The following is a 14428-nucleotide window of genomic DNA, read 5'->3' on the forward strand; positions in this document are numbered from 1 at the left end:
TTCTTTCTTTTTTTATTTATATTTTTTTTTCTTTTCTTTTTTCTTTTAACATATAACAATTTACAAGAAATACTCTATATTTTACAATTACAATTTAAGTTTAATATCTAAAATATGTTTATACAATAGTCGGTATACCAACTCATTATTTTCTAATGTTAATAAATAATTTAAATTAATTGGATGGTGGACATCAGTCAAAGAATACAGTGAATTTAAAAACATATTAACTTTATTAGAGATAAGAGAACAGGTCAAAATTTTGTGTTGTAGATTGCCCAACTGACCACAAATACATTGTGGGCTATCAGCTATATTAAGTTTAAATAAATATGATGGTGTAAGACAGTGGTTAAATCTCATTCTGCATATGGTTCTTGTCATATCTTTTGTCAACTCCATTTTAAAAAACCAAGGTTTAACTGTTATATATGGATCCCCAGAAAACCATGGTTTCACAAAATACCAAACAGAAACTTTGTCGCCACAATAAATCGAATATGTGCAAACCATGCACTAACACCTTATTATAAGCACAAAATAAAAATTACAGACGATCCACTAGTAGTTGTGGTAAAATGGGTACATTGGTACATGTTTTACTTGAATGTCCAATAAATATTGTAAACATTAATAATCTATATAAAAACTTAATTCACTACAAGATAAACCTTCCAATAGACCTAAATTGTATTATTTTTTCAGGAAATAATAATATACTTTATGTACTTCATCAACACATCATAAACTGTAAACTAAAATTGTAAAATTACTAACCAATTTTGTAAGCAATTCTGCAAAACAAACTAAATGTAAAGCATTAAAGGAAAAAAAAAGGTGAATACAAAAAAAATAAAAAAAAAATAATAAAAAATATAAACCAATTAAAAAAAACAAAAAAAAAACAAAAAAAAACAAAAAAAAACAAAAAAAACAAAAACAAAAACAAAAAAAAAGAAAACAAAAAAAAATAAAAACATACACACAAAGAGGGCTAAAACCTCCGCGGCGTTGAACCAGGTTGATGCTCTAGCGCGGAAGAAAAAAAAAATTAAACACCTTACACTTTACTAATGCTACATATTACTAACAAAACAAATGAATACATCATGCTCAAGTTTGATACTATGAAACAATTTACACAAATTAATTATACAATCTAACATAGTCTGGCTAATTGGTTCTCACCAAAGCCATAAATTCCACAGAAAAAAAAACTGTTATATAGTTTCTGATTGATCTGTAGTGGTTTCCTGTATTTATGTTCTGATCAATATACCTTTCTTTCATTCTTTCTTAAGCTCTTTGAATAAATCTGATTCAATATCTCTTGGCGTACAAAGATAATTGGTTAATACTCCTTGTGTCACCGCATTTTTAGCCAATACATCTACCATTTCATTTCCAGTAATTCCACAGTGGCTTTTAACCCATGCTAACTTAACAGACTTTCCTTGTTGCTGAAGTTCTTTAGTTTTATTTATGATATATAATTCAATGTAGTTCACTTTTGATTTAGGATTTATAGCACTAATTTTACTTTGAGAACTTTTACTGTCACTATAAATTATAAACTTTGAATGATTTATATTAGATAAATATTTTAGTGCTTCCATTATCGCTATTAATTCAGCTGTGTATATACTCATAATAGAATATAACGCTTCTATTATTTTGAAATAACAACAAATGAATATTTGGATCTGCTCCCCAACGTAAGTGTGATACGAATCGAAGAAGGTTTATTCCTCTTTCTGTTTTATTAACTATATGGTCTATATGTTCTTTCCAGAGAAGCTGTCTATCCAGAGTAATACCCAAATATTTAACAAAACTTTGTACAGGATAGGAGATATTGTTTATTAAGATGTGATTGGGTATTTCTTTTCGTTTTCTTGTAAAAATCATAATTTGGTTTTGGAATCAGATATATTTAGTGCATGTAATTCACTCAATATTTTAATATGTTTGTCTCCTTCTTCAATGGCTTTGACTGCATTTTCTATTTTAATGTTTTCTTGATAAATAACTATATCATCTGCAAATTGTAAAATTTTTGTTGAGTTTAAATTTTTTTCTATATCAGAAGTGTAAATTAAATATAACAAAGGGCTTAATATTCCTCCTTGAGGTAAACCACCCATCGCTAGTCTTGGACCAAGTGTGATATTATTTACCGATATATCTTCTGATATATTACCGATATATTTTCTAGTCATACAATTTTATTATTTTTTGACAGAAACATTCTGGCAGACCTATTTGTATCATTTTGTTATATAGTATATTTGAATTAACGTTGTCGTATACTGCTTCAACTTCAATTTTTCGTAAACGCTAAATTTATAAGGGAGAACATAATATACCTAATAAGATTTATTAAATCACAGAGACTGTGATGGCTAGGACACATAGAGAGAAGGAGAAACGACCTACTGATAAAGAAGGTCACTGGATGTAAGCCAGAAACTAAAAGACCAAGGGGAAGACCCAGAGAGAGATGGGAGGACCAGGTCAGGAGGGACATCGAAATCCTGAAAGTAAGAAACTGTAGAGAACTATGCACAAATCGAAATGAATGGAAGAAAATTATAAGGAAAGCAAAGTTATACAGCAAACTATGAGAATACACAAGAAGAAAGCGAATCAGAGAGCTTTAAGTATGAGCAGCATAAATTCCATCCAGAATGAAATGCCTTGATGATTATGATACTTTACGGAAGATTCAAAGGAACCGGGATGACGAAATGCTTGCTGCCGGTCACTTAGAACATATTCCTGTAAGAATTGTATTAAAAACTACTAGGTAATACAGTAATAAAATATTAATACAACCTGTGGATTTGAGGCAGCAATCATTGTTTCTTCTTTATCATCCAGATTTGCTACAATTGTATTTAAAGTTTTAACAAATACACCTGTTCAAAATTTGTTGTATTTCTTATCGACTTTTTTTTTAAACATATCAAACTGTCACTTATTTTGACTTTCAAACGTCACTTTAAACCTCCCTCCTATGTTATTTTTATACAGAGTGGACATACATTTAAATACGATAATTTTTATTGTTGCTTGGTCCGTAGCCCCTTTTTACAGACGTCCAGAAAATTGAAATTTAGCAATGAACCAAAAAAAATGAATCTGTTGATTTTTCTAGTGAGATTATTGGGTGTGAATTTGTCTTTTGAGTTTACTCCTCCTTGTTTAAAAACAGAGTATAGTATATTTTAGGCCCTCTATTTGACATCTCGACAGTGTTGCCATATCTAAATCGACGGCAATATCCTGTTAAATATTAGCACATTTTAGTAAATTAAATTCTACGCCTATGGCACATCGGGTATTTTTAAAAGCCATCTAGCGGAAACCGGGCAGGTACATTTTTTCCTTTTTGTTATAAATGGCATTGTTTTTTGCGAATGAGTCATTTTTGCTGTCACCCTTGAACTTGCTGTTTTTGAATGGGATTCCATTTATTAGTAATAAAATAAAGGAATTGTTTTTGTGAACGTTTTTTCTAAGCGAAATATCAGGTGCAGGTGTGTAATGGCCGATCCACGCATTCGAACCATCAAGATTAAAACTGGAGTTGTCAGAAGGTTAGCAAAAGAAAAGACTGTTTATGAACGTGAGGTAGAGGCACAAAAAGTTCGTATCGAGAAATACAAAGCTGATGGTAAGAGTTTTTATGATAAAATTAGAGTTGCATATCAAAAGAATTGTAAACATAACCTCTCGCTTTTTTTTCTCTCCTTTGTTATACTTATACCAGCTTATACCCTCTCAGATGTCGGATTTGGGTTTAGTTATGCTACATATTCACCCAGTCACCCATCTCTTTCATTCTTTTCTGTCTTGTGTTATTATTTTCATGTGTCCATTTTTTCCTGGTCCGTCTTTTCCTTTTTTGTGATATTTCTTGTTTCTTTGTCTACTGGATTTCATTCTCATCTAGCGTTACCAGGTGTCCCGATTTGCGCGGGACGTCCCGATTTTCAGGGGTCTGGGGACGCGTACCGATTTGTACCTGATCGGGACACTAAATGTCCCGATTTTCACCCACGAAAACCTATTTCAGGAGGACTTGCAGTAAATTTTATAACTATGTTATAAAAACGAGGCACTCCTAAAAGCGGCAAAATCGAAAAAAATATAATTTTAATAAAAAATTAATAATTTACTTAATCTATGATTTTTTTTGTAATTTCGTCTGAATATTATTATTATGTAGGATTAAAAAATACAGACTATAGAAACACCTTGTAGTTCAGTAAATGAACGGGAAATACGGCGATACCGTGTAATTTTCAGGATCAACTCCGAATTGCATGAAAATTTGGACGGCTTGTGCCGTTGGTTGCTTTTACTCGGGGGTGACAGTCACCCCTAGTTGGGGGTGAAAAACCGCTCGTTTAAAATAAGTCCGGAGATGGATAAATTGACTAATTCTAAGCAATTTTAATTCTATAGAATTTTAACTTAGTTAATACTTTTTGACTTATTTACGATTGAAAATGTTTCTTTTCGACACAAAAATCACGTTTTCAGGTGATTTTCAAAATAACTCAAAAAGTATTTAATCGACTTCTACATACGCACTTCACCTTCTAGATCATAATCATTCTTTCAATGAAGAGTTTCAAATTCTACATATTCAAAATAAAGGCCTTAAGCTATCACTTTTAGAATCAATGGAAATTAATAAATTGAAAAATACAGATATAATTCTGAATGACCAACTCGAGACAAACAGCTCCCCACTCCTCAACCTCTTCAGTTAAAGACTTAAAAAGGCAAACACATTGTAAAATATATCACTTGAGAAAGGCACTTTGCCGAAACAGCTGTCGTAATAACATAGTTGTAATAAATTTTGTGGAAGTATAGAAAAACAAACGTTTTTCAGTGTTTTATTGTGAGATAAAATGAACTTCCATCAAGTAACGGTCGAATCCATCAATTATGAAAAAAATATTCTTAGCAAAAATGTAGTATAATATGAAAAAATGAAAAAAATTGTGAACTCGTAAAGTCTATAGGCCAAGCAAAACCAAAGTTGTAGCTCATGAAAAATCGTTCTTATTCGTCAAATTCCAAATCAAATATTTCAACCTGAATAACCAAGAAATGAAGCACTTTTCGGGGAAGCCCAATTAAAAATTTTTTAATAAAGCTTTATTTTTATGTTTTAAAAAAGTTTCTAGGATCTAAGCGAGTTATGCTCAAAATCAAGTTGACTCCTTTTTTTTTGGTAAAAAAATCGTGAAAATCTCCCCCTACTTAGCACTCCAAATTAAATTAATCGTTACCGCTTTACAAACAATTTACTTTACTTATGTAATGTTGTTCTGAAGCTATTTCCTTGTGGCATTTTTATGATTAATTATTTATATGGGAAATAAGCCACAATTAAAATGAAAAAAAATGAAAAAAAAAAAAATTACTTATGTATTTTTAACATGGTTGAAAGGGCCTGAACGAGTCACTAATCACAAGTCTATGCAAAATATGAACAGCCATATTTTAATTAACCAATTTTTGTCTTACAGAAAAACAAAATGAATCTATTATAAAGCAAAAACTACCTACTTTTTATTCCTTGAGATTTTTAGTATCCGTAATACTTTTCAAGTAACTTTGAAAAAAGGGCATTTTCCAATACTTTAGGAATTTTTTTTTTATTATAAAACCATTTTTTTTTTCAAAACTAAGCACTCCCAACTGGTAAACCTTTCAGATCGTATAAACAATACACAATACTACCCATATAAAGTAAATGGTAAAGCGGTAACGATTAATTGTGTTTACGGTGCTAAATAGGGGGAGATTTTCACGATTTTTTTTTTATCAAAAAAGGGGCCAACTTTATTTTGAGCGTAACTCACTTAGTTTTAATGCTGGAGACTTTTATATAAACCAAAATTAAAGATTTTTTTAAATACTTTAAAAAATTATAATAGGGTTTGTCCGAAAATTGCTTAATTTTTTGGTTTTCAAGTTGAAAAATTCGATTTGGAATTTGACGAATAAGAACGTATTTTTGATGAGCTACAACTTTTTTTTGCTTTTTTAAAAGCTACATTTTTGCTAAGAATATTTTTTTCGATAAAATTACTCGAAAAGTACTGACTTAGTTTAAAAATTATATAGAACAAAAGTTTTTTAGAGTTAGTCAGTTGATCTATTTTGGGACTTACTTTAAACGCGCATTTTGTTAGCCCCGAGAAGGGGTAACTATATCTGTCACCCCCCAGTAAAAGCAACCAACGGTACTAGTTTAACTTTGAAGTAGACAGTACCTAAGTAGAACCTTAAACCACATTTTCAATCAATTCGGAATTGACTCTGCAAATTACACTCCAAAATGGTCATTTACTGGGCTATTGTTGTTTATTTGTCCCGATCTACAACCCTAAATCCCGATTTGTTTTTGCTTATGTACCGATTAAAAACAAATCGGACCTGGCAACACTATTCTCATCAGATGTCCATACTAGTTTTATTGTCTCTTTATTATATTGTTCATTATTGGTTCATGTTTTGTTACCCCTGGTAATATCCTGGTTTAAGGAATAGAAATTTGAGGTCCCGAAACGTTTTTACTAGCCACTAATGATCGGTTATTAGAATACAGTAGAACCCCGCTAATCTGAACCAACAGAAAGTGAAAAAAATTAAAAAATTCAAGACAAAAACTTAAAAACATGTTCATTATATAGAATAAAACCAGAAGTTTGAACAATGTAGGATTAATAGGACTTTGACATTTAAAATTTCTTAAAAATAAATAGGTACTTTATATGTAGTACTTGTAAAGTTTAAACGTAAACTTACTTTGGTTCTCTCGTAGTCAACTTGTGTCCAAAAATCCACACTCTTGCAAGATCAAGACATCAAGATTTTGTCACTCAAAATCAACGACAATGAAAGCTTTGAATTTAAGGGCTTGGTGCAATAACCGTCCACATGCACATTGCATAGTTTTGAGAAAAATGTGCATAAATATAGGTATCCACGTTATATAACCGTCCACGTTATTCTACATTGAATTTCTTACACACTACTATACGGCTTTGGCTCCAAACTGTGTGGAAGTATTTGGAAGGCAAGAAATGTCATAAACTTAATTTCAATAAAAGTGGTCTTTCACCGGTTACTGCACCAAACTCTTCAATTACTAGTTAGGCTAACTTTCGGATAATCCGAACTTTTCGGAATCCGAACAGGTTGTCCCCCAATTAGTTCGGATTTTCAGGGTTCTGCTGTATCTCTGTTAAAGAAATACTTTTGCTTGGCACAAAGGCTATTCCAATAAGCGGGTTCGACTCTATTGTGTGTATTTGGTTGGTGCTGTTTCCAGTATTTCTAATCAATATGTTCATGACTCTTATGAATAGTAGCGGGCTAAGACTGTCTCCTTGTTTGTTACCTCCTTCCCAATTTAATTCTTTAGATCTTTCTCCTACCATCTGTATGTCCTTTTTTATTACTCTGTAAATACTTTCAATTATTTTTATCAGAGACTTTCATTTTCTGCAAGCATTGGCATATACAGTGGACTCTCTGTATAACGAACACAGATATTATGAGGTTTCCCTTATAACGAGGTATACTAGTTGTCTCATGAAGTTTCTATTGAACTATAACACCTCTATAACGAGGCATATTTGGTTATAATGAGGAAAAATTAAATCGAAGAATATGTCTCTTTTTTAGCGCAGTAATGGCTATAAATAAATACCCCAACTGCCTGTATATAGAAATGCCCACTGTGTTATTATTGAGGCCAGTGCTGTAATAAACTTCACTGCCTCTAATAAACTTATTTCTGTTTATCTATCAAACGATATTGAATATGGTAGGAAATTTACAATGGCGAAGTCTCATTGTTCAGATCGACCATCGACACTTAATAAACTATGTAAGAGACATCAAAACATTTCAACATTATTGTTGTCTGATATAACGAGATTTGCTTATAACGAGGTAATTAGTCCTCCATTTCAGTTCTCGTTATAGAGAGAGTCTACTGTAATTTTTCTTTCTATATGGTCAAAAGCTGCTCTTAGATCTATGAATGCCAGAGTGAGCTTTTCCTCTGAGTCATTGGGTGCATTCGGACGACCACAGCAGCTGACTGTCAGCACAAATCGGCTGAGTTGTTGTATCCAGCAGGTGATAGGGAAAGCTTAGTAAATCTCTCAGCAGCCGACTTCCAGCGGTAACGTCTGACAGCTATTGCTTACTCAGCTGTCCAGCCGCTGTGGTTGTCTGAACGCAACGAATACTTCTTTCTCTTATATTTCTATTGATGTAAATGTTATTGTTTGTCTTGTCTTTCTGGTCTAAATGCTGCTTGTTCTTCTTCCAGTTCTTTTTTCCTCTTGTCTTAGCCTGTTCTCTTCTATCTTCGTATATATTAAAACATATGGATGACAAACATATTGCTCTATAATTTTTGCAGTTTAACCTCTTGGTAAAACAGTTGCCTTTAAATACATCATTTTGATTTTAGGAAAAGATGAATATGACCTTAGAAAGCAAGAAGAAGTTTTGAATGAAAGTTTGATGATGGTTCCTGATTGTCAAAGAAGACTAGCTGTAGCTTTTGAGGATTTAAAGAACATTTTGGAAACAGAAAAAGATTTACAAGAATCAGAAGATTACTTAGCTGCACAAAAAGTTTTGGAAGAGGCAAAAGCGCAATTGCCCAAATCAGCTGAAGTGCATATGTGTTAAAAGTTACAGATATCTATTTTTTTATGTATAGTTCTAGTTATTAAAGACTTAATTTTTTCATAATGAATTTTTTAAAATATCAGAACATTTCTAACCGTAGTGTTAATATTGAAGTGCCTGTTACTACAGATCCAAGGACTAATATTTTACAGAGTCTCTATAATCAGTCGAATGATGAGTTGTGGATAGAATCGTGGCTACAGCAAAATAATGTATATCATCCCATTCCCAAAATTAAAATTAATAAAGGTAAGTAATAAGGTTTTGGTGTGTTATACATTCACTGGCCCCAAAAACTGCCACCCCAAAAATGGGCTATTTTTTATGTCTCGTATCTCCTAAACCTGTTGTCTGATTTAAATAATTGTTTCAATATGTTATAGCCTTATTCTTTAGCAAGATCTCTGTAATAATATTGTTGCTAGACGGTTAAATTTTCATTGTATACTGGGTGTACCAATCAAACTGGGTATTTTTCTCAATTTTCACAACACCCTGTGGCATATTCTAGCCTTTATAGAATATTGAAATTAAAACCCAACTATAGCCCCATGTTGTCTTAACATTCTGTTTTTTTATTCATTCGCTTATGTTGGATAATAAAAAAGTTAGGGACTTTAACAACTAGCCATGTTCTTTATCAATACAGGGTGTTTCTAAATAAGTGCGACAAACTTTACGGGGTAATTCTGCGTGAAAAATTAATGACCCTTTGCTTTAAAAACTTAAGTCCCCAAATGCTTTGTTTCCGAGATATGGGATGTTGAATTTTTCTTACAAACTGACGATTTATTTATTGCCTAAATTGTCTAAAACCCGTTGAGATATGCAAATGAAATTTGGTAGGTTTTAAGTGGTAAATATTGGCGGCTGACCTTGCCCGAAAATACACAGCGATAAATGGACAATATGACAAGGTCACGCGCCAGGTCTCGCTTGTCCGATTGTAAGAATTTTATATTCACCATTGGCGTGCATATGGGTCATACTACCATGTCATATTACCCGCATGTATGTCAATGGTGAATTTAAAATTTTTAGTTGTCAAAAAACGCACAATAACTACCTCTTAAAACCTACCAAATTTCATTTGCATATCTCAACCGGTTTTAGAGCAATAAATAAATCGTCAGTTTGTAAGAAAAAATTCAACATCCCGTATCTCGGAAACGAAGCATTTGCGGACATAGGTTTATCAAGCAAACAGTCATTATTTTTTCATGCAGAATTACCCCTTAAAGTTTGTCGCACTTATTTAGAAACACCCTGTATTGATAAAGAACATATCTAGTTGTTGAAAGTCCCTAACTTTTTTATTATCCAACTTAAGCGAATGAATAAAAAAAAACAGAATGTTAAGAAAACCTGGGGCTATAGTTGGGTTTTAATTTCAATATTTTATAAAGCCTAGAATATTCCACAGGGTGTTGCGAAAATTGAGAAAAAACCCAGTTTGATTGGTACACCCGGTATACAATGAAAATTTACATGTCTATAAACAATATTACTACAGCGATATTGCTAAAGAATAAGGCTATAAAACATTGAAACAATTATTCAAATTGGACAACAGGTTTAGGAGATACGAGACATCAAAAATGACCCATTTTTTGGGGTGCTCGTTTTTCGTGCTGATGAGTGTATATAACGACTAATATACTAATTATGTTTATTTATTTATTGATGGAAGACCCCTACAAAATACACTATTTAAGAACACTAATGCAAATTAATTACTGGAATGAAATACGAAAATTACATGGAGAAGGTCTAAATGCCTCGTAAATTCCTTAACACCCCAATAAATCATGTGAAATGCAAAATTCATTTTCTCTTCTGCTAAGTCTAGCCAAAGGGCTATTGCATCCATAGTTTTTAGCATGAAATCTCATATGAAAAAATGACTATCTCTTGTGTGTAAATTTCCCACCCTCAGACCAAGTAATTCCAGAATATCAGAACAATACATAAGATTGTTCAAAACCTAATATAGAAATATGACATCAGTCTTGACCCTTAACAGTGGAGGAAGATGTAAGATATTGAGATTGTGACCTCACAATCTCAATTTCCAAGAACAAACCTTCAAAATCTTTCCTGCATAGCTTCTAAAGAATCAAAAAGGCACGGGTAATAAGATGAATAAGGCACCTTTCTATTTTGGGGTTGAGAGTGGACTGTACTTTTTAAAGGGTTGGAACAGCCACAGTGAGCAGAATTATTATCACTATTCTGTGTAGGTATCTGGTCATTTTTGTAGATTAAAATGCTGGCTAAATACACTCGGGTGCAAAAAAATCGATCCACTGAAAAGTTGGTCATTTTTGATGTCTCGAATTTCCTAAACCTGTTGTCTAATTTAAGTGATTTTTTTACCATGTTATAGCCTTATTCATTAACAATATCGCTGTAATAATATTGTTGCTAGACAGGTAAACTGTCATTGTATACTGGGCGTACGTATCAAACTGTTTTTTTGTCAAAGTTCGCATCACCCTGTGGACTATCCTAGCATTTATAAAATACTGAAATTAAATCCCAACTATAGCCTCAGGTTTTATTAACATTATGTTTTTAAATTCATTCGCTTATGTTGGATAATAAAAAAGTTAGGTACTTTAACAACTGGCCAAGTTCGTCATCAGCACAGGGTGTTTCTAAATAAGTGCGGCACACTTTAAGGGGTAATTTTACATGAGAAAATAATGACAGTTTGCTTTATAATTATATGTCTGCAAATGCTTCGTTTCCGAGATACGGTGTGTTCAATTGTTTTTTACAAACTGACGATTTATTTATTGCTTTAAAACTAGTTAAGATATGCAAATCAAATTTGGTGGGTTTTAAGACGTAGTTATTGCACATTTTTTGACATACAATTAAAAATTTTATATTCACCATTGGCGTGCATGCGGGTAATATGATCGGTCATAATAGCCGTTTGTGCGCTAATAGTGAATATTAAATTCTTAATTGTATGTCAAAAAATGTGCAATAACTACGTCTTAAAACCCACCAAATTTGATTTGCATATCTCAACTGGTTTTAAAGCAATAAATAAATCGTCAGTTTGTAAAAAAAATTGAACATCTTGTATCTAGGAAACGAAGTGTTTGCGGACATATGAATATAAAGCAAACTGTCATTATTTTCATGTGTAAAATTACCCCTTAAAGTTTGCCGCACTTATTCGAAACACCCTGTACTGATGACGAGCATGGCCAGTTGTTAAAGTACCTAACTATTATATTATCCAACACAAGCGAATGAATCTAAAAACGGAATGTTAAGAAGACCTGAGGCTATAGTTGGGCTTTAATTTGCAGTTTGATTCGTACATCCAGTATACAAGTACAGTTTACCTGTCTAGCAACAATATTATTACAGAGATATTTGACCAAATTTTCAGTGGATCGATTTTTTGCACCCGAGTGTATCATGCCGTTTAATGGCAAGCAAAGAATATGACAATTAATTCATTAAAATATCTCAGTCAGCCAAGCCCGTTTTGTTTGTAATGAGCGTTTCCATGAGACTAAAGCCATGTTCGCTCAGCATCTAGGGACAATGCATTAACCATAAGATGACCAAACAGTTTAAGCATAAGATAGGATACTATGTACCAGAGTCATATAGACCATTACTGAAAATTCCTTTGAGTTCCTTGTCACAAATCCCAAGCTACTCAGAGCCCAACCTGTAGTATCTCTAATTTGTACAACAAATATTAATGATGAGTCAAATATAACACCAAGATCTTGAATTCCACTCACTCTTCTTAAAATATTTGAATGTATCTCATAATCAAACTAAAAGCATGTAGAAAAGGTTATATGTATTGGAACATTTATTCAAATTTAACTATGATGCATTAGAAGCAGACCAATTATATAATGAGTTTAAGTCTTCCTGAAGTGTGTCCAAGGACACCTGTGGGCAGATTCCGTGCACTGTAGATATCTACATGTCGCTTTCTATTGATATTTGAATATCAAAATATATTAATTTTTAGCTTTAATTGAATTATTTTCTAGTTTTGCTCTAGTTTATCAATTAGAGTATAACCTAGCAAAACTAGAAAATAATTCAATTTAAGCTAAAAATTCAAATATTTTGATATTCAAATATCGATAGAAAGCGACATGTAGATATCTACAGTGCACGGAATCTAGGCCCTGAATGTTCCTCTCAAAAGCTGAAATAATGTCCTGTTGGTATATGATCAAATTAGCCACAGTGGATTTTCCACTCCTGAATCCATGTTGTTGGCTGATCAAGAGAAAATTACAATACCAAGTCAATGGTTTGCAAGGAAGGAACTCAAACAACTTATGGATAAAAGACAGCATAACCACAGGTCGATAATTCTTCACATCCTCTGTACATCCTTTACATCCACAATATTAACTTGTTGATATGCATTTTCTTCAATATTTAAATCTTCTTCTTCTACGGTACTATAGCCCAAATTGAGCCTTGGCATGGCCTTGGCCTCCTTTATTTTTTGCCTCCACCCTTGCTTGTCTGTGGTTGCTCTTCTCCATACACGGACTCCTAAAAGGACTTGTGCGTCGCTGTTTACTGTGTCTTCCCAGTGCTTTCTTGGCTTTCCAACCGGTCTCTTTCCCTACATTCTAGCATTCAGTGCTCTTTTTGGTAGCCTATCCTCTCACATTCTTATCACATGTCCGGCCCATTGCAATCTTTGTATTTTAATAAAGTCTGACAGGGGTGCTTCCATATAAAGTTGATAAAGTTCGTTGTTGTATCGACTTCTGAAGATTCCGTTTTCCCTCACAGGTCCTAGTATTCTCCTCAGTACTTTCCTTTCGAATGTGTCGAGTTTGTTTTTGGATGTTTCTTTCAGGACCCAGGCTTCACTGCCATAGCATGTTATTGGTTGAATTAAAGTTTTATAGATTCTCATCTTTGTATTTCGGTGGACACTTTTAGGGCGAAATATATGGGAGAGGGCAAAATAAGCTCTGTTTGCCTGCATTATTCTCTTCCGTATTTCTCCATCTTCTGATCCTTCGGCATATATTTCTACTCCCAGGTATGTAAACTTTCCAACCGTTTCAATGTCATCTTCATGTATAATGTTTTGTGGGACTATATTTCTTCTGGTCTGAGTCATTATTTTTGTTTTTTCTGTGTTAATTTTCAGACCTAGCATTTTTGTTTGTGTTTTTAACTCTGCGTATGTTTCCTGTGCTCCTGTTGATGTTCTACTCATAACATTAATATCATCGGCATAAGCGGCCAGTTGAACCGTTCGGTTGGTCAGTAGGTTTCCTCGTCCAGTTTGCATTTCCTTAACACCATACTCTAGTGCCAGGATTAAATATTTAAATCTATATTACTGTAAATCTCTAAAAGTTCCTTGCAAATAAGTATTCAATTTCAATACCGTTTTCTGCCACGTTACTATTGAAAGAAATCTAAGAATCATGACAAAGCTTGGTCAAATTTTTACATGTAGATCATAGTTCAGAAAATTCAAGATAATCATCAACACACAATGGATGTTTAAATTTAGCATGAGAAACTTTCTTAGCTACAATTAATTTTCTCAGATCTGAGGAAAACCATCGAGGGAATTTAGAGAGTGTTCATATTTATTAATATAAATGATTCATAACTATTTAGGAATATAAAATTAGGTTTTATCTATTATAAGTGAATAATT

At 32.7% G+C, this 14428-nt stretch overlaps 3 protein-coding genes across 3 annotated transcripts in view; 2 read left to right on the top strand and 1 right to left on the bottom strand.

The window, feature by feature from the left end:
• Window positions 1–2981, bottom strand: part of LOC114333401 (anaphase-promoting complex subunit 1) — a 64319-nt gene extending 61338 nt beyond the window's left edge. Inside the window, exon 1 of the mRNA XM_050654874.1 lies at window positions 2836–2981. Coding sequence (XP_050510831.1) covers window positions 2836–2859 — 24 coding nt within the window. The 5' untranslated portion in view covers window positions 2860–2981. The remainder of the gene's footprint in view (window positions 1–2835) is intronic.
• Window positions 2982–3364: 383 nt separating this feature from the next.
• LOC114333412 (tubulin-specific chaperone A-like) lies at window positions 3365–8802 on the top strand. Its single transcript, XM_050654887.1, has 2 exons — window positions 3365–3676; window positions 8516–8802. The coding sequence occupies exons 1-2, from the start codon at window positions 3547–3549 to the stop codon at window positions 8737–8739; spliced, it is 354 nt and encodes a 117-aa protein (XP_050510844.1). The 5' UTR covers window positions 3365–3546; the 3' UTR covers window positions 8740–8802.
• The window catches only part of LOC114333402 (programmed cell death protein 7), a 37425-nt gene continuing 31694 nt past the window's right edge, over window positions 8698–14428 (top strand). Inside the window, exon 1 of the mRNA XM_028283266.2 lies at window positions 8698–8988. Within this exon, the coding sequence (XP_028139067.1) occupies window positions 8802–8988 (187 nt within the window). The 5' untranslated portion in view covers window positions 8698–8801. The remainder of the gene's footprint in view (window positions 8989–14428) is intronic.

This window comes from Diabrotica virgifera, chromosome 6 (assembly GCF_917563875.1).
Source record: "Diabrotica virgifera virgifera chromosome 6, PGI_DIABVI_V3a".
Taxonomy (NCBI): Eukaryota; Metazoa; Arthropoda; class Insecta; order Coleoptera; family Chrysomelidae; genus Diabrotica; species Diabrotica virgifera.